This window comes from Talpa occidentalis, unplaced genomic scaffold (genome assembly GCF_014898055.3).
Source record: "Talpa occidentalis isolate TD23 unplaced genomic scaffold, MPIMG_talOcc4v2.1 talOcc4.7, whole genome shotgun sequence".
In the NCBI taxonomy this organism is placed as follows: Eukaryota; Metazoa; Chordata; class Mammalia; order Eulipotyphla; family Talpidae; genus Talpa; species Talpa occidentalis.
In genome coordinates, this window is record NW_023605083.1 from 120,346,082 (window position 1) to 120,366,291 (window position 20,210).

Here is a 20,210-nt window from a genome sequence, read left to right on the forward strand (position 1 = left end):
CCGGCTGCTGGCAAGGCGGAGCCCAGCCGGGAACTTTTTAAGGGCAGGCGTGCCAACCGCGTCACGGTTGGTTCCTGGCGCCCGGAGGGGAGGCGGGCGACAGAGCGTTGGAAGAGGGCAGGGGGCTGTGCGTGCAGAATTGGGAGAGGAAAAACATGGTGTGAGTGTGCACTTGAGGCCGCGCGGACTAGTCCTGTGACTCGTTAACCGGAGCTCCCATCCGCACTTTGGGGCCAAATTAGCTCTGGGAGTCGGACCTTTGGGGGTACTCCGTGATGGGGAGGTGATAGAAGCACCTTAGGAAATTTTCTCTGGAGGCCACGGGGTAAGATGAAAGGAAGCGCTCCAGCCACTGTCCAGCTGTAAAGCAGCACCACCTCCGCCTCTGCCTCCCCTCGTCCCCAACCAGAACCAGCTGGACCGTTTCTGTCTCCTCTCTCCCCATCCATAAATACACATCAGAACACTTCTGTTTGGTCCCACCCTATCCCCAGACCCCCTGACCTGAGCTTTTTTCAGTCCTAGCTACAGATCACCAAGTATCTGTCCCTATGGATCAGGACTATTTCTGTTTTTTCTGGTTGAGCCCCTTAATGTGGATTAGAACCACAACTGCTTCTGCCCAATCCCTATCCCGCAACACAAACCAGTACCTCCTCTGCTTCTGCATCCCATCCCCAGCAACACTACTCAATCCCTAAGGAATCAAAACTTACCCCAGAGACAGCTGTGGGCATTGTTCCTACTAGACACCAGCCAACACCAGTCATACTCAAGCCTGAGGTGACCTGTCAGGAATAACCTGCCACAAACTGTCCACGCCTCCTTCTATCAGGTCACCAGGCTGGCTGTTTCCAACAACATCCATAACATCCCCCAGCCACCCTCCAGTGATGATCAGAGAAGTGAAAGCTAAGAAGACTTGCGAGAGCAGAGGTGATGACGCATAGTGGGAATCCTACTCGGTTCTTGTGGATGACAAACCTTCCCCTAAACCCTGCTGTGTGTTACCTGCAATACATACAGAATCGGTTATACAGGATTGGTGGGGTGTCCTGGGGGTCACCTTTCCAGAGCTAGAGGTGGGCCTGCGCCAGGACTCTGTTCTTCCTATACTGTGTCTGAATCTGTGGGGCGGGGTGGGGGTGGGGGGGAAGGGATATAACAGGCCCATAGTGACTCATTAAGGTTTCTGCCTCACCCCTGGGGCCTCTGGTGGCGTGAACGTGGTGCCAAGTGGATTGGTTGGCGCCTTTGCCCTTCCTAGAGACAGCAACAGGGCCCTGGGGTACAGTGCAGGAGTGACTGCCATGTAGGCTCCTCCAAAGCCCTGGGGTTCTCAGACCAACCCCCAGAAACCAAGCCAGAGCCAACAACTACAAAAATAAAGCATTTATTTCCTATCCAAAAGTGAGTCCAGAGTGTTGGGTGGTAAACAAGAGCTGGAGACCAGGGTGAGTGCAAGAAGTCAGGGCCCTGAGTGAGACCATGTTGGAAAGTGGAGAGAACAGGCTGAGGTCTGGGGGTATGGAAGGATGGGGGTTGCTGCTGGGACTGTTTCAAGTTGCTGGCAACAGAAGAGACCACCTTCAATGACAGCCTGCAGAGAGACAGAAACAGACACGTTGACAGGCCCAGCGATGGAACTCTAGGCATTGCCCCCAAAGCACCCACTAGGGCACGGGAACCTGGGAGCACACTCTAAGGCAGGGATTGCAAACTCAAATGCCCACGGAGACCAGAGAAAGAATTCAAATGAGGGAAGCTAGCTGGGCATCAGAACATCAAGAAACCTGGCGATTGGGAAGAGGTGGGGTGTAGGACCCACCTAAAGAACAGAGTTGCCACCTGACACCAGCTACTGCCAGGTGAAACACTGGCCCAGGGTCACCAGCTCTCCCAATTTTTAAAGAAAAGCTGACATCTGTGGACTTTTGTGTTAACTCTTCTGTTGGTAACTAATTCATAGGTTGAAAAAATGCAGTGAGAACCAAAGAATCCATGTCCAGGGGTGATTAGCTTATTTCCCATGGGGCCTGCGTGGGGAAATGAGCCCCACTAGCCAGGGGTGGAAGTGGAGGGTGGGGGGGTCTAGCAAGTCTTGGGTTGCTCAAATACCAACCTAAGACTTCAAACCTCCAACCTACCCCTCTGGAGGTGATACTACTCTCAAGGTCTCCGGCAGAGACTAGGGTGCTGGGACAGAACTCGAAAGGTCACTAAGCTTGCTGTAGACCCCAAGTTCTGCCTGCTCTTGCCTCCACCACCGTCACTTCCCTCCCCTCCTGCTCACCCAACTGTACCTGCCTCCAGGCCCTGGGTGGAAAGCAGGACATCTCATCTGCCCAGCCTGAGGGGCACTGCATTCAGTCTCATGCCTGTTGGATTCCACGGCCTCAGGTGGCTCTCCTCACAGAGGAGGACAGGGGAGGTTTGGAGAAGGGACAGTGTCAGAAGTGACCAGGCTTTGTTAAAAAGTCCAGAGAATCCAGAGCCAACCAGACCAGCTGGTGGCTGCTGACCCGAGGCAGGAGGCCAAGGGGCCCAGCCCCTCCCTGGGTGGCAGGCAGCAATGTCCACCCCAGACAGGCCTGGGCCCGGGGCCGGGGTCAGTGGAATGTGTCAGACCTAGACCGGAAGCTGTGCCTCATGAGGCTTGGGGTTGAGGGTGAGGCCTCTGGCTCTGGGGTGGGCCCCAGAGGGTCAGGCTCTGAGGGGTAGGGGGACAGCGTGGAGGGTCTCAGGTCAGTAGGGGCAGCCCCCATCTGTACTGTCCCCACACCGGCTGGGCAGTGGACCTCAGCGAGAGTAGTATCCTGGAGGCCAGGTGGTGGTCTGGACAGACAGGGAGGGATGGCTGGAGGCCTCAGCTGGGGGCAAGGAGGGTGTGGGGTCCAAGTTGAGGCTGTGTGGCCTGGGGGACCCAGCCTGGCCTGCAGCAGGTCCATCATGTGTCGAAGCTCCCGGCTCAGCTGAGATACTTCCTGGTTGAGACGGGAGATCTGGTGGAAACACATCGAATTATTTCCCAGGTGCCAGGATGACCATCACCTAGGTGTACCCCTCTCTACAGTTTACAAAGCTTTTTCACAATCACCGGCATAGCCACCCTGAGAAGCAGGCAGGGCAGGGCTGGCCTCTTTCCAAAACAGATTTGTTATCGGGAGCTAATAATGCTCTCCCCACCCCCTGCCATGTCCTTTACAAGATACAGCAAATGTGCCTGCGGAGGCCAAGCTGGGACGAGGCAGCCTCACTCCCAGGTGGCCCCCTCACAGATGATCAAGTGTCCACTCAGTGCCTTTCAAATTTCAGTGAACCAACTGAGAACTTGTCAGAATGCAGATTTCTTGGTCCTGCCACACACATTCCAAATTGGGGAGGCCCAGGAGTCTCAATTTGAATGGGTTCTTCAGGTGCTGATAGGACCCCAAGTTTGGGGACCACTGGCCTAGAACGGAGGGGTGCCTGAGGCAGTGAGCGGAAGCAGGACTTGCCTCCACCTCTCAGAACATGGCAGGCCCCACCCCCAGCCCTGATGCAGCCACCCCCTCCCCCCTGGGGATGCCTGGTGTTTATCAGAACCTGGGAAGGCCCACTCCCTAGGGCTGGGCCTGGCTGCGCACTGTGGTGACAGCTCTGAGATCCCTGGGGAGGAGGTGGAGACATACAGGATCTAGGCTCTTCCTGACCAGGATTCAGACATCAGGGTTTGGGTCCCCCAGGGTGGAAAGTGTCTCCAGTCCTCTTCCCTCCCACCTCCCATGTCTGCTTAACACTCCCTTTCTGGGGTATGGGGGAAGGACTGGAGTACTGACTGGGTGGGGGGCAGGTCCCTTCAGGAGAGAAGCCCACGGTGGCGGGGAGCGGCGAGGTACTCTGTTCAGGCTGGACAACCTGAGCCAGCTGGGAGGGAGAGGAAGCCAGTCACTGAGTACTCACAAGGCCCCAGGGGCTGGACCCCACACATGGGCTCTCACCTCATCCTTACAACAACGCAGAAGAACAGAACATGTGTTTCCCCATTTTTAAGGAAGGAAATTGAAGACCAAAGTGGTCGTGGGACTTGTCACCCAGCAAATATGAATATTTGAATTCAGGACTCTGCCTTCAGACCCTGAATGCTCCCTTTGAGCACATATCTGACCCCAAGACGATATCCTCTGGGTTGAGGGGAGAAGCTGGCCCCAACCCACCTCCTGGTTCAACCTGCAGACCTTTTCCTTCACCTCCTCAGCCTCGGAGGCCAGTTCCTGGCTTGGTGTGGTTCCTGCAGGCAGAAGGGGGTGAAGGGATGATGTAGGGTGCGTGCAGGGAGCAGGAGCCTATAGCTTGGGCCGTACCCCTCTCAGGGCAGGCAGAGAGCAAGGGGAGAGGCAGCTGAGGGGTCAGGAGATGGGAAACCAAACTCCTCAGACTTGTGTGGAGGCTCTATGACCTCCCCTTACCCAGCCTCGTCCACCCCCACCCCCGCCTCACCATGGTGCTTCTCGTTGATATCTGAACAAAACATGCTCTTCTTGTTTGGCCTTAATGCCTTTCAACAACTGCCTAGCTCCACTCCTCAACCTCCTATCCACCTTTTGAAATCCGCCTCAAATGTCCCCTCTTCTAAGAGCGTTAGGGGCACACTTCTTCTAACTCAGAGTCCTTTCAGTCCCGAGTACTGAACATTCCATTCTGGAATCATTTATCTGAGTACACAGGTGTCTCCCCCGCTAGGCTGTGAGCGCGCTAAGAAAGTGGGCCAAGTCTGCTTTATCTGTGCATTCCCAGCACAGCACCTGCACACAGTAGGTCCTTAGTACATGTGGGCTGGCTGGCTGCCTGAAATGAATGGCTGACTCTAAGTTCAAGTTCACTGCTGACCCTTACCTGTTGGAGGGGCCTGCACACGAGGCCTAGGGTGCTCAGGCCTCCTGCTGAACCGGAAAGTAGAGGCCTCTGCTGTGCTTCCAGAGTCCTCAATGCCATCCACTATCCTAGGATGGGGTCAGTGGTCGTCAGACCCCGGGGGCGGGGCAGGGTAGGGGCCAGAGCAGAGCAGGCAGAGGGTGAAGGGGGTGGGCAGCAATGCCAGGGAACTGGGGAGGAGCAGCCATCAAAGAAGGGTGAGGTTGCAAGCTGTGGTGGATTAGGAAGGGTGGGGGCACAGATGGGGCAGAGAAAGGAAGGAGCACTGGATGAAATGTTGGGGTTCAGAGCCCAAAGAAGGTTCTGGAAGCCAGCAGGGAAATGGGGAAGGCAAGAGAGGCTGGCATCTCACCGGGGACTGAGGTCCAGAGGTCCGTAGGTTCCCAGTGGGGGAATGAGAAGCTGGGGGGGTTTCCAGGTGGCAGAGCCCCTGGGGGGGGCCTGAGGGGAGGGGCTATGTCCCCGGCCAGCCGGGGCAGGGGAAGGAGATGGAGATAGGGAAGGGGAGGAGACAAGTGCTGAGAATGGGGGTAACTCCTCGCCCAAAAGGCTGACCAGGGAGCCCCTGGGACGGGGACGAGCAGGGCTGAGGTTGGGCAGCAGGAGGGGCCGGCGGGGCCTGGGGCCACCCACAGGCTCTGCCCCGGCCTCGGTCTCTGTGATGGACGGCAGGGTCTTGTCTGAAGAGGAGCCCAGGCTTTCCGAGCGGGGCTGTGAGCAGAGAGGGGGGCAGCTGACATCACAGGTCAGTGAACACAGGCAACACTAAGCAATAGCCTTCACTGCTGGATGCTGCTCCCCATCCCTCTCCCCTCTCCCTGCAGCAGAGGAGCCAAGGAAAGGTGCCCCCAACTCCGCTCCCAGTCTCTCCCCCATGCAGCCTCAACACCGTAAGGAAGGGAGTGTTACCTGGGAGAGACGAGGGGATCGGGCAAAGCGGCCAAGGCCCTGGGGGGACACAGGGGGGTTCAGGCTGACTCACTCCCCACTTCCCTGTCCATCACCGCCCACTCCCACCCTTCAGGGTCATGGGGTTTGAGAGTGGTGGTCCTCATCGTGGAATTGAGTCAGAGGTGCCTCCAGCCCTGACTCAGAGAAACCCTGAATGGAAGAGTAAGACTGAAAAGCAGTAACAGACAAAGGCCTAGGGTGTAAAATACAGACTGGCCCAGGGCCAAAAACAAAACAGGCTTGGGAAACACATGGCAAGCGGAGAGGAGGAAGCCCCCAGGGGATGATGCCCAGTCCAGACGGAGGAGCCCACAGGGAGGACTGTCTCCAGAGTGGGGGTTTTGCAGGAGCCTGGGATAAGGATGAGAGCTGGCCGACAAGACATGGAGGAGCAGAGCAGAAGTAGAAGACGCAAGATGGTCCTTGGGGGTCGGGTGAAGGCCACTGAGGTAGGGTCAGTGGGACATGTAAGGGGCGATGGAAAGAGGGGCCAGGGTAGGAGATGCATAAGACTCACTGGGGCTGGGGAAGTCTGCTTTGAGGGAGGGATTTCAGAGGGGCGGAGGCCATGGCCGGGCTACCTACATTGGTGTCAGCGCCCTGGTGCAGGTTGAAGGTGAGGTCCCGGGACAGGCCAGCCCGGAAGGCAGCCCCGTACTCAGGATAGAGCCTCAGGACCTCAGCCAGCCCTCGACTGTTCAGCTGCTGCAGGCCACAGTAGGTCAGCGCCTTCACGTCAGCGCTGGTCTTCAGCACGTAGCTTGGGCCTAGCCCTGAGGCAGGCTCCTGCCCGGACTCAGGGAGGTCTGCCCCAATCAGGTCTCCCTTCCCTGTGGGTAAGGGGTGGGACAGTCAGCGGGGGCAGAGGGACCAGGAGGGTCTCAGTAGTCAGCGGATTTGAGGATGATCAGGGTGTTGGAAGGTGGGTCCATCAGTGGGTTTGGGGGAAATAATCAACAGAGTTGGGGAAAGGTCCGTGGAGAGTGACTGGTGAGGCTGGGAGAGGCCACTGCGAAGACCAGCAGGGCTGGAGGAATGATCAGTAGAACTGGATGATCAATAAAGAATGGCCAGAGGGACCAAGCAAGAGGTCAAGGTCAGTGGAACTGAGGGTCAATAGGAAAGGATCAGTTGAGTTGGGGGACAGTCACTGGGGAAGAGTTGATGGGTGAGGGACGGCCACAGGAATCAGGGGATAAGCAGAGGGGGGTGGTCAAAAGGGCTTGGTTGTAGGGTGACGGGACCAAGAAAGAATACTCCTCAGCAGGAATTCCAGGTATCCGCCAGCCTAGATTCCTGGCCACTGCCAACCTTGGGGGAAGGTTCCGGGGTAGGTAGTGGGCAGCAGTGGGGTCCTCACCCAGGATGGCCAGCACCATGTTGTCTCGGAGCACTTCAAGTGAGCCAGAGCAGACATAGTAGTGTGCCTGCAGGGCATCCCCACGGCGTAACAGGTACTCGCCAGGAGCGCAGAATGAGGTCTTGATGTGCAGGGAGAGCGCCCGCAGGCAGCCCCTGCTTGCTGCTCCAAACAGGGGCAGCTGCAGGATCTCCCGGTTGAGGTGCATAGCAATGTCAGCTCTCAGCTCATCTGGGAAGTCACGCAGCAACTGCAAAAGAGGCACAGGTCATTCCCCCACCCTGGCAGCTGCTACTTGAACTCTACGAATGCGCTGAGCTGTCTCCAGCCTGCCCGTTGCTTGGAAGATACCTATTTCCGAGCTTCAGAAGGCCTTCTGTGGGTCTCACCTCAGTTTTGCTTGTGTATGGACCCCCCAACCCAAGTTCCAGGCCATACACAAGGTCTTCTCTTGTCTGTTGACTGCCTGTGGCTACCCACACTGGTCACTCACGCATGTCCTGACTACTCAACCCCACACACGAAAGGCTCATCCATGGCGGTCAGCTCCAGCAATCAGGAGTCAAGAAGTCAGCTCTGTTCCCAAGCCCCTGGGCACTTTGGGTGATCAATCCATGTCCCTTTTCTGGGCTCAGTCTTCCCATTTGTAAAACACAGGGTTACACTAGACCTTGCGTGTCACCAATGACCTCCTGGGGGTCAATTTGAGTTCCATCAAATTCCATCACCGTTTCATCTTCATCTTATGGGGTCCCTCGGCCACTCTGGCTTCTTGATCTCCTTCCTCTTCTCCTCCCACCTCTGTGACTTCCTCAGCCTGCCCCCTCGGCTTTCTTCTCACTCTCCACACCTTCTCCCTGCATCATAGCCACCAGCTCCATGGCTCCCCGACTCCCTGTGAGTAGTGAGCCCAACACTGGGCCTACACCTGTTCGCTCAACTACCTAAACTACCTATGGGGCAACCTCCCACTGGCCAGCCCTGGACTCTCACTTTCACCCTTAAGTCTTCCCCTTATAACACCTCTGACCCAGCCTCTGCCCAAGTCAGACGCTGGGAGTCACTCTGAGCTCCTCTCAGAGCTCCTGCTCTCAGAAACACCTCCCAAGCCCTCAGGCTACTCCCAGCCTAAAATTTTTGCAGGATAAAATCTAACTACAAGGCGGCCATGCGGGCCTGACCACCTGTCCAGCCACCTTTCATGCTCTCCCTCCTCCCCGGGGGCTCACACACGAGTTCCTGAGTGCTCGCCCAACTATTTCATTCCCTGCACTCACCCTGCTCCTTTGCATCGACATCTCCAGACCATGTTTCTATTGCTCTTTCTGCCTGGAATGTTCTTCCCGAAGCAGGCGTTTTCCTTCTTGTCCTTCACAATGTCCTCCCTTAACTCCTCTGGGCCCAGACCAGACGAAGGCCTCACTGCACCCGCATCCCTCCAGTAAGTCCCATTCACTGCATAATTATCTGTTCACCCGTCCGCCTCCCTCACCAGACTGGTGTCTTCCTGAGGTCAAGGACTGAGCACAAAGGGTGGCCCAAAGCAGTGCCCAGCAAAGGCTGATGAAGCAGGGACAACTGAGCTCCCTTTCGGGTCCCATCTTCTACTGACAAAGAAAAGGGATCTGGATTTGGGCGGGCACCTCTCTGCTCCCTATCCGCCTCCCTCCCCAGGCCAGGCAGGCAGTGACCCGTTCCCATGGCACTGCCACGCAGGCACCAGGAGCCCCGAGCACTACCTCGTTGGCGTCTATGCCGCTGTTGACAGCCCACGTGGTCTGAAAGTACTCGAGCATGCGCTGCTTGAGGGGCCGTGGCAGGCGATGCACGCGGATGAAGTCCTTGAGGTCCTTCATGCGGCTGTGGTAGAGCGAGCGCCGCGAGTACATGCGCTGGATGATGGCTGTCACGTTCCCGAACACCACGGCGTGCATCAGCGCTGCGGAGGTGCAGCGGGCAGCCCGTCAGGGCCGCCACCTCTCCCGCCTCCTCGCCACCTCCACCCAACCCTCAAGCCCTGGCTCTGGACGCGTCTTTGGGTGCCTGGGGAGGGGCAGAAGAACTAGTGAGCTGCTGTGTGCCTACCTGGTGCCACCCACTGACGTCTGAGGAGGGATGGGATAGAGGGTGGTCCAGAGAGGGGATTGACCTGACGCTCATCCCATCCCCTTCTCAAGGGGACACCCCAAGTGTGGCATCCCCCAGGCCGGTGCAAAGTAAGTGCTGAGCAAACATCTATGAATGACTGCACCTCTCTCTGGATTTGGGTGCACACCTTGCCCTTTCGGGCCACAGTTTCCCCAGCTGCCAGCCGAGGAGGCCCACCCTCGTGTGTGGCAGGCCACCCTCACCGCCTATGAGCATTGTGCAGATGGAGAAGATCTTCTCGGCGTCGGTGTTGGCACAGACATTGCCGAAGCCCACACTGGTGAGGCTGCTGAGTGTGAAGTACAGGGCGGCGATGTAGGCGCTGCGGCGCGAGGGGCCGCCCGCTGAGCCGTTCACGTAGGGAACCTCCAGCCGCTTGCCCAGCTCGTGCAACCAGCCTGTGGGTGGAGGGATGCAAGAAGCCAGGCTGTCCAGACTGTAGAGAACTGGGTTTCTCTAGCTGCCTGCACTTGACCTTGGGCAAGTCTTGACAGAGGGGAGGGGAGGTTTACAAGGGCTGGCACAGGAAATGTGCAGAGCAGTCTGTGCCAGGGCCTCCCCACTGAACTGGTCACAGTTGAAGCCCAAGGTTGCCAGCCACACTGCCACACACCATGCCTGGCTGTGTGCGCTGTTCTGTGTACAGAGGGTGCTGGGACTTGACCCGGGCAGGCACTCTCCTTGCCCCGATGCAACTTACAGTCTGAAAAACACGCACTCAATGTTTTACAGGTGAAAAAACATGAACTAAATCATTATGGGTGGGAGGTGAGCAACTACAAAGGAAGCACAGGGTGTCATCGGAACCCTAAGGATTAGGGAGAGCCAGCCCAGTGGGGTGGGTGGGTGGGTGCCTGAAAGGCTCCCTTAAGACAGAGCGTTTGAGATGAGACTGCAAGGAGCAGAAGACCCCCAGATAAAGAAGGGAGGGAAAATAAAAGGGAGATGATTCCAGAGAAGAAAACATGTTCAAGGTCAAAGTGGGAAAGCAGTGCACCCCGGGGCCTGGAGGGAGGTCAGCATGGCTGCAGGACAGGGGGCGTGGGAGAAAGGGAGGGCCATGGGCTTGACAGGCCTGCGGGCGATGTCAGGTGTAGATGAGTGTGCACTTTATTTTGGGGGGAGTGGCCAGTCACTGAAAGGGTCCAGGCAGGGTGCTGCTTCCTTGCCCAAAACACTCCCAGTCCATACTAGTGACTTGTTTCCCGCTCTGTATTTTGACGACCGGCCTTGCTCCCCTGTTAGATGGGTAAGGCTGGTGAGGTCTCCCCAAGGGGGAGCCGTTGTCTTCAATCAGTATTCCCAGGCCTGATCCAGAAGGGGCTCAATGCATGTTTGTTGGGTACGGGAGGAATGTGGAATAGGGGGTGCAGTATTGGTGGAGGCTCATCTGGGGGGCCTGGTTAGACAGGGCAGGTGGGTGGGTGGTCAGAGAAACCTGGGGCTGGAGGCTCACCGATGTCCCAGAGCAGCGGGTCATTGGCCTCCATCTCCCTGCGCCCGATGACGTACCACACGCAGGCCATCCAGTGGGCCAGGAGCGCGAAGACGGACATGAGCAGCGTGAGCACCACAGCGCTGCACTGGGAGTAGCGCTCCAGCTTCTGCAGCAGCCGCAGCAGCCGCAGCAGCCGCACGGTCTTGAGCAGGTGCACCAGCGACGTCTGCGGGAGGGTGGCAGGGGAGGCTGTGCGCGGGCACACCTCCTTGGAGCCCGCACCCCCGCACCCCTCCCAGTGCTGTGCCACCAGATGCCCTGAGCCAGGGGAAGGTGCCTCAGGGAAAACATCCCTGCAGTTCTGAGGTGATCAAGAAATGCGCGGGGGGCGGGGTGGGGGGATGGAAAGAAAAATGCTAAAAATAATACTAAAACCAGCAATGGCTAACAGTACGTCCTGACTCTATGTGTCAGGCACAATCGCAGTCTTCGCTTAAACAGGGATTCTGGCCTTCAGTTCAATTACTGTCTCACTGTTCCCAATTTGCAAATGCATAAACTAAACGAAGGTTCAGAGAGGCTAGTGAGTCGCTCGAGGTCACAGACCAAGGAAAAGATACCGGGACTCAAATCTGGGCTGACACCAAGATCCATGTTGTCCCAGGCCATCTCTTAGCACCACGAGCTGGTGAAAGAGCAAGTCCTGATCAGAGACAGTGGAACAGACAGTGATCTCTGGCCCCTGCGCCACATCCCAGGGTCCTAGCACCTAGATTGGCTGCAGGTAAGAGCGGGTTCTTAGTGGTGACAGCAGCTCATCTTGTGATGAGCCACCCCTTAGCACAGAGAGGCCGGCAGAGTGGGACGGGGTCGGGGGGAGGGGGGGTTAAGCACCTTCCCCTATAGATCAGCACAGAGGAGAGGATGTTGGAGAAAGGAGAGCAGGACCTACGTGAGGCTGGGCTTCAAGGTCTCAGCCCTTGTAGGGGTTGATGGAGCTAGTGGCACCAGGCCGGGTCCTGCAAATGGGAGCGAGCAGTACCGCTGCTGCGGTTTTCATCAGGGTTATCGTGCTTCTATTAGCCTTTCCGGTCTTGGAGATGAGGAGCAGACAGGGGCTTCTCACACAGGGTTCTCTGGATTGGGGCAGCCTGGAAACCAGACTGGGGAGCTTGCCGTGAGGGGCCTCCACTGTCCTCTCAGGGCTTCCAGGAGCATCCCTCCTGGCCTGGCCCTCTGCGGCTCCCCAGCCAACTTGCGCATTTTTCTCTAATTTTAGGTGAAGGAGCCAGAAAGGCGTTGGCCTGATTCTCCCACACGGACCTCTTCAAAGCTTGATCCTGCCCCCCAGCTCCCAGGGCCCTGACTCCGAACACGAGTCCTGTCCTTGGCCCCACCCTCTTCGGGCTACTGTCCTTCTCGGGCCAGGCTGTCCCAAGCTGGGCTCCTGCAAGTCCACAGCTCTGCCAGTGGCTGCTCGTCCTCTCCCTTTGCTCTGCCTCCCTTCACGCCCGGCACTGCTCCTGAGTTCTCCTGCTGCCAGGCCATCGGCTGAGCTCCCCTGACTTCCTGGGAAGCAGGGCGGTATGTTGGGAAGACCGTGAGACCCGGAGTCTGGAGACCTGGTCTACTCTGCTCGCCAGTTACGTGGGCCCTTCATCAAGTCGCTTAACTTCTCGGAGCTTATGCATCTACCCCTGGAAAGAGGTAAAGACCCAGCCCTGGAGGGTTCTGCGTGAGGCTTCTCTATGACCGCGCGCGTGTGTAAGAGCCTAGTGAACAGTGAAGTGCGCCCGGAGGTACCAAAGGAAGGGAAACTGCCTAAGGAGCTTGGGGGGGGGAGGTGTTGCCCCGGTTACAGGGGCTCTGCAGCGCCCCCTCTCCTCCAGAGACAGCAGTCGCCCCCACTGACAAGGCCGGCTAGGCTTCCCCAGAAGGGGGGTGGACACATGCAAAGGTGAGTCTGCTTGGACAGGGCAGACATACACACATGCACGTGTGTGGGAGCTTGCACACACGTGTACACAGCCAGGAGAAGAGGCCCACAGCCCGTTGGCGGCTAGTTAAATCCGGCTGCGTGTAGGTGGTTTCCCGCTATAGCTAAGTGTGGCAGAGAGAGGAGTGCACAGGGAAACTGCTCTCCACCCCCCCCACCCCCCCACCGAGGGGGTCTGGGGACACAGGGTGGGTGTCCTTCACCCTGGACCTGAGAAGACCTACTAGTGCCAGTTGGGTGCAGAGTTGAGCACCTAGGGCAGCTCCTGGCGGTCCCCCTAGAACAGGGAGGACTCAGGTCCTGGCTCTCTGCCTCCAGATCCACCCCGTAGCCTCGACATCTCCCTGTCTTGGCTTACTATGCTCCCCCAAATGCTCTCTCTTCATCCCCTGCCAGCCAAATCCTACTCTCTGTCTGAGGTCTGGTTCTGCTCTCCCCGGCCTCAGGAACCCTCCCCAGACACCCTAGCCTCTGCCCAACTGGGGTGCTTTTGCCTCCCAGGCACTGGCCCAGATTACACATCATTTTTACGCATGCCCACGTTCTTGCCTGGAACTCCAAGGTCAGCTGCTGGCTGTGGGCCCAGCCCCCTGCAGCAATACCTGGCCCTGCCTTCCACTCCCTTCACCTCTTCCATTCCTACTGTCCCCTCTTGTCCTCTCCCCCCCCACCCCCGGCTTAGCTGCTTGGAGGCTGAATCCTTGTCCCTTTTTCCCACAGTGACCAGGCCCCACACAGTGCTTTGCAGACAGCTAAATGCTCATCAGTTTTTTGTTAATTAAAAATGTGAAAAGTACCACTCGTTTGGCACCAGACCAATGCCGCCTTGGTAGCCCTAGTTAGCTTTTCATTTGTCTCAGCTTCCTCAGAGATGGTGAGCTGAGCACAGACCCTCTAGATCCTTCTCAGCACCTAGCACAGGGCTTTGCAGGAAAACATTGGCAGATGGGTGGATGAGAAGGACTAAGTCAGGGTTTGGGGTCAGTCCCTTAACGGTAGATGCCATGCTAGAAATTGGTGGTGGGCTGCCTGGGGGGAGGGCACCACTCACCACGGTGATGTTGAAGACATAAAGCAGGTCAAAAGGCAGAGCAGCAATCAGGTCGATGAAGAACCAGGTGGCCAAGTAGTGGAGGCCAATGGAACGAGGAGCAGAGATCACCTGGCCAGACTGGGACACATACGTGGTGCGGAAGTTCAGGATGATATCTGGGGGTGCAAGAGGCTGTTACTAGGGGCCCTTGTTCAGCTGGAAATAAGCTTTAAGAGACCCAGAATGGAGGAGGAGGCTGGAATGGGGCAGACAGACTGGACTCTGACTGGACTATGGGGAGGAGAGAATTAAAGACTGAAGGCTGCAGGGGCAGGGGTCAGGGGTCAGGGCACATGGACCATTAGAACTTAAAGACAGAGAAATGGATGGGCTTTGAATGCCCCCATCCTGCAGGCTCAGGATGGAGGAAGGCTCATATGAGTGGGTTCTCCACCCCACCCGCCAGGGCATGTGGGGCAGAGGGTCTGACCCAGAATGAAGAGCATCTCCACGGCGATGTCGCTGACAAGGGTATGTCGGGAAGTGATGGGGGTGTCATCATCGCCCAGGAAGCAGACGTTGTAAGGGACGGTGACCGCAACGTAGAAGGTGGCGAGGAGGATCAGGCCGTCCCAAACAGCCTTGGGGACGCTGTAGTGGAGGAGGAGGCAGCGGGACCCCCCCACGGAGGCCACCTTGTATTCGGGCACTGATGGCTTTGGTTCAAACACGTTCTAAAGGGAGAGGGGTGGTGGTTGGGGACACTTGGGGGGAAAGAATAGCTCAGGTTGGGGGGAGGGAGAGGCAGGGGATAGGAAGCGGGGGAGGTGGGCACTGCCAGTGCAGCCATGAGAGGCGATAAAAGGTGCAGGAGAGGGGCTCAGAGACTGGCACCTGACAATCCTTCTGCCAAGCTACTGCTCAGGCCCCCTTTAGAGTCAAGCAAGTTTTGTGGGGTATTTATAACGTTTGACTTTCATGCTGCTTGAGGAAGAGATTATGACAAATTGGGCACATGCCTTAGCTTGTGGGGTCATAACTTCTTACTTAAGTTCTATCCTGGGGGCACAGAGGGTGAGGATGGGTATATCCCAGGGGCAAAGAGAGGCTGGCATGACCCACCCCATTCCCTGTGGCCCTAAGATACCACAGAGGATTAGAGGCACTTCTCATGACTTTATCAGGGTCCTATGAGTGCTACATGAGATGAGATGCCAGGCTCCAATGGGCGCTCTCTTCCTAGGACCACAGCTCGTGATTTCACCCCCATGAGGTAACCCTGTCACCTGGGGGGGTGATGTAATTGCTGCTAGAACTCCACTCTCCTGACATCATCATCACAGAGTCACATCAATCACAAGGAGCAAGGGAGATGGGACAGAAGGAGATGCCAGGGGCCATGGGCGAGAGCCCAGAAGTGGGAGACGGGTGGACGGAGGAGTGAGCCCTGGGAGGGAGGCCGGCCAGACAGAAACAGGGAGACAGTAGCAAGGATGCCTCAGAGCCGTAGCTGGAGGACTTGGGAGATGTTGGGGTGGGGATGGGACTCACGTTATTGGTTTTCATGCCTTCTTGGCCACGTCGGCCAAAGTGGCCGGTCAGTCGGTGTAGGACAGTCCGGCTCTGCCTCCTGGCGGATCGAAGTCTCGAGCTGGTTCCCCTCCTGCCAAGGGAGTTTTCTGTTGGGGAAAGGGTGCAGCGGTAAGTGGGGACACATTCTGTGAGGTTGGTTAAGGAGAGGTGGTCTTTGACCTTGGGCAAGCACCTCCGACCATGCATGCCTTCTCCCCTGATTTGCAGTTACCATGTTTACTGTCTCCATGGCCTCCGGGGGGGCCAAGCCCTGGGCCTCCACGCTGAGTGATATCCTTGAAGGAAAAGAGGAAAAGCACGACGTCCCCCATCTCATTCTTGATGGGCATCATGTCCAGGAGGCACCAAAAGGCAGAGCCTGCGGGTGTGGAGAGAGGGAGGGTGAGGTGAGCAGCCCATGGCATCCCTTTTCCCTAATCCCCCTTGGCTCGGGGCATAGTCAAGGGCTTTGCAAAGATTCAGAGCTGGAAAGAACTCTGGAGAATATGTCGGCTGACTCCATCTTCTTCTTTTTTTTTTTTTTTTAAAGAGGAGAGAGGTTGTCTCCATCCTCCTTTTTTTTTTTTTAAGATTTATTTATTTATTTATTTTTATTTATTTATACAAGCACTGGGTACAGTCAGAAGCGCGGGAGGGTGAGAGAATTCACCAGAGCCAGAGCGGGGAGCAGAGCAGGCAGAAGGACCGAAGTACACTGCTGAGGGGAGCAGCGGGCGGCAGGAGAGGTCTGCGTGCCATGTGGGACCCTCCTCCAGTGGCCGGAGAGCAGCCGGGGAGCAGCCAGGGATCGAACCAGCGCCACAGAGGCTGTGGGCAGCTTCACAACCCAGCGCTCAACCGCTGCGCCACCGGGGAGGCCCTGACTCCATCTTCTTGATGGGCAAACCAAGGCCCAGAAAGGGTCAGGGTTGAACTCAGTGCAGGTAGTATCAGCTTTCAGCCACGTGGGGACCAACACCCAGGCTTCTACTGTGCCAAGGACTTTGGATAAGGCCTGAGGTCTGAGCAGGGCTGCAGGGTAGGTCAGGCCCCCTCACCATCCTTGCGGTAGAAGCAGATTTCAGCCCTGTGCTCCTGGTGGCACTCCAGGGCCTTGTGCAGCCTCTGCAGGGCTGGCTCACTGGTCTCTGGGCCATAGAGGAAACGGCAGCTGCAGGTTTTCTGCATGACCTCGGTGCGGCCGTAGCCTGTGAGCTCGCAGAAGCCGTCAGAGCAGTAGACGATGGGAAAGCCCTGTGGACCCTGTGCATTGGCCAGCAGGAAGTTGCTGTCTGTAGGAAAAGAGGTCAAGGTCAAGTCAAGACCAGGAGGGGAGCTGAGTTTTCAAGCTGTACCTTTCCAGACTTCCATGTGATCGCTGGACCAACCCCCTTTGGGATATTCTGAAATGACAGTAAGAAGAGATAGAGCAAAGGGACAGGACTCATGGATGGCCTGGAACTGGGACAGGGACTACTAGGGGGTTGGAGAATTCACGTGGTCCATCCCCCCTGCTTTCAAGCTGGTGAGCTATGACTGTAGGAGGCAGCATAGCCTGGTGAGTAAGAGCATGAGCTCCAGCACCCCACCCTTGCCACTTACTGACTGTGTGACCTTAAGCAAGTTAATTAACTCTTCTGTGCCTTGGTTCTCTATCTGCAAAGTGGGGGATAATAATAACTCTCACATGGTGGTTGTGAGAGTTACATGAGTTACTTGACAAGAACAAGTCCCAGCACATAGAAAGCGCTCCACTGAAAGATGAAATAATTCCCCCATTTTCACATGGCTTTCAAAACACGTCAGCGGCCATCCTGCCACCCTATTAGAGAATGGACAGGGCAGAAATTCTGGTGCTGGTACGTCCTTTTTATCGCTAGGAAACCAAAATGCAGAATAGCCAAACTCACAAATCTCATTTGGGGGTGGGGTGAGGGAAGAGACAGTGATGAGCAGCATCCTCACTCCCTGCCTTCCAGGAAAGGTCCTCCTTTTAGCATTCTTTTAGCTAATTGCAGGGGGGTCTGTCCCCAGTGCCCAAAGTCTGACAGGACAGGGTAATGAAGTTGTGGTTCCAACAATCCCAGCAGCAGAACCTGAGCTGATTCCCTCCAGCTCCAAAGGGTGGGAGGCCACAAGGCGACTCCTGTGGGTCATTCAGGGATAGCGTCTCCGCGAGGGAAGGGGCCTGAGATACAGCCAGTCCCTGGGAGCTAGGAGGCATGAGTGTCTGGGGGTGGGGAGACTGATGGGGACACTGAGGGTGCCTGAGAGGCTCTGGGCCCTGGGCAGCAGCCTCCTTCTTCCATCCCAGGGCCCGTTGCCCCGGTGATGGGCGCTATGGAAACAAGGGAGGTGTGGAGGGGGGGGGAAGGAGGAGAGGCTGTTAGGGCCCCGGGGCGGCTTGGTTTCCGCCCTCGGGTGCCGCTCACCTCCTCCCCCTTTGCAGATCCTGGTCAGGGCGCCCAAAAGGGCAGGGGGAGAGCTCCCGGCTTCAAAGTAGGAAAAGACCAGTGGAGAAAAGGCCAGGGAGGGAGGGCTGTGGCTGTCCAAGGTGCTGAACCGGGAACCCACGCTGGGGTGGGGGAGCGGGGAGTTCCCTCCGTCACGCAGACCACCTCCTCCTCCTGCCTCACCCCCCTCAGACACAGACGTGCCACGATTTGGGGCTCGTGACCTCATCAAAGCTAGGTCTTGCCGATATCTGATCTTTTCTCTCCCCCCTTTTTTTCCCTGGGGGAAGGGATGCTGGGCCGTTTGGGATGGACCCGCAGGAGAGCACGGCCACTCCGTCCCGCCTCCGCGCCCTGGAAACCCGCACACACGCCCCCAGCAGGGCTCTGCCCTGGAGTGGGCGGCTCCCAAGGCCTCTTCTCGGTTTTGCCGCACAAAGAGCCTTTCCAGCCTCAAGTCACACCCCTCAGCCTTGCGCCCCCCCCCCGCCCCCCACGCTCTTGGCCCTTTGCCCCTCCCCGACGCTCCAGGTCCTGGCCCCCCACCGCGGCGTGGAGTTCCTAGACGCTCAGCTCCGCTCGCTCTCCTGGACTCGGTTCTCACCACATCCAGGAGCCCCCAAGGAGACTTGGACCCCAGTTGGAACCCCCCAGCCCCAGCCTCCACTCCACTCACGCGTGCCGTCGAAGCGGGTGGCGATGGTGTCCAGGAAGGTGTTTTGCGGGGCCAGCAACCCCTTCATGACCGGCATGGCCTTAGGGCGCGGGTTCAAGGCTCAGCGCCGGGGGGCGTTCAGCGCGGCCGGGCCGGAGGGGGCGCGCTGCCGGCGGGGCCGGGGCGCCCCATGCGCCCGCCTGCCTCCTCCCTCCCTCCAGCCGCCGCTGCTGCCGCCGCCTCTCTGCCTGAAACCTTGCAGCTCTCGGCTGGCTGCGGCGCCGCCTCGGTTCCCCCTCCCCACGGGCCAGGTTCTTTCCCCCGGGCTCGGCCCGCGCCCGCCACGTGGCCCCGCACGGGGAGGGGCCACCAGCGACACCCGAACCCCTCTCGGCTGCTCTCCCCCGGGAGGGGAGCGGCCCACGCGTGTCTCTCCCGGGGAGAATTCGGGACACGCCCACCTGGAACCCTGGCCTGAAAAGATGGGGGCGGGACTTGAACGGCAGAAACGCCCCCCGCCCGGGAGGCCACGCCCCCACGCGTGGTTCCCCGGCGGCTCCGGGTGGCTCCGCCCCGCGGGTTTCCCCGCAGCGCCCACGCCGGGAATGGCGTCTGGCTCGTAGTGCCGCCTGCTGGAGCCCAGATACTCCGCGGCAGCCGGCGCGCTCCGGGCTGCCTGTGAGACAGCAAGGGTTAAACTGACTGGTTTTGCCCGGGATCTGCCGGGAGGCTGGGAACTCCACTTCCAGGACGCCCTGTTTACCCCTCACCTGGGCCTCTGTTTAAGGGCATCTTTGCGAATGAGCTCTGCCTCTGAGCACAGCAGGTGGGTTCAAGTTTTAGAGTCAACAGGTGGAGTCCCAGGTCTGCCCCTTAATGGTGCCTGTTTCCTCATCTGTAAAATGGAGCTAATAATCCACCGTGGGGGGCACAAAGTAAGTAACCCAGAAAGCAGTTGTCTCCCTAGTCTCCCTTTTCCTATTCTCTTGCTATGTTGTAATGCTCCTTCTCTTAGGTGCCAATCAAGTGGAAGAGAAGCTGGAGACAAGTTTGGGACCAAGAAAGGTGGACAAAGTGGCCCTTTGCAGATTTCTGGTGGACTTTGAGCTCCAGCTGCTCTAAGATAAATCAGTGCAGCAGCAAATAGGACCCAGGGGAAGTCAGACACAGACCTTTCCACTCTGGAAGCAGAAAGATACTGGGGCAGCTGTGTGTGATGGCTCAAGGTGGCTGCTTCCTGGACCGAAACAGCTGAAGTCAGTGATCTAGAAAGATGGGTGGTTGAGAGAGCAAGCCTGCACTCCTGATGCTCATCACCCCCAGGGTCTAAGCCCTGTACACGGGGGCGTTCGGGGGTGCTAGATTGTTGAAAAGTGCCACATCTTTCTGTCTCTACTTTGGGGTGTTACATTCCTTTCCTAGGGCTGCACTAACAAAGGACCACAATGTGAGCGGAATAAGCAACAGAAATTTATTGTCTCGGTTCTGGAGGCTAGAAGTCCAAGATCAAGATGATAGTAGGGTCAGTTCCTCCTGAAAGCCTGGAGGAATTGCTAACTTCTGGTGGATCGCTGGCAATCTTTGGTGTTCCTTGGTTTATAGCTGCCTCACCCCACCTCTGCGGTCATGGTCACACAGATTCTTCCTGTGTGCATTTCTGTGTGCAAAGTCCCCCTTTTTGTAATGACAC

At 57.6% G+C, this 20,210-nt stretch overlaps 1 protein-coding gene across 1 annotated transcript; it reads right to left on the minus strand.

Moving 5' to 3' along the window:
* Window positions 1–2,609: 2,609 nt before the first annotated feature.
* On the minus strand, window positions 2,610–18,617 carry KCNH4 (potassium voltage-gated channel subfamily H member 4). The gene is made up of 16 exons (XM_037493547.1): window positions 18,542–18,617; window positions 16,471–16,704; window positions 15,645–15,791; window positions 15,392–15,519; window positions 14,331–14,574; window positions 13,859–14,016; window positions 10,830–11,037; window positions 9,577–9,771; window positions 8,965–9,164; window positions 7,226–7,475; window positions 6,451–6,695; window positions 5,824–5,862; window positions 5,267–5,625; window positions 4,876–4,982; window positions 4,197–4,270; window positions 2,610–3,002 (listed from the first exon to the last, which is right to left on the minus strand). Exons 1-16 carry the CDS (start codon window positions 18,615–18,617, stop codon window positions 2,610–2,612), a joined length of 3,057 nt encoding a protein of 1,018 aa, XP_037349444.1.
* Between the last annotated feature and the right edge of the window lie 1,593 nt (window positions 18,618–20,210).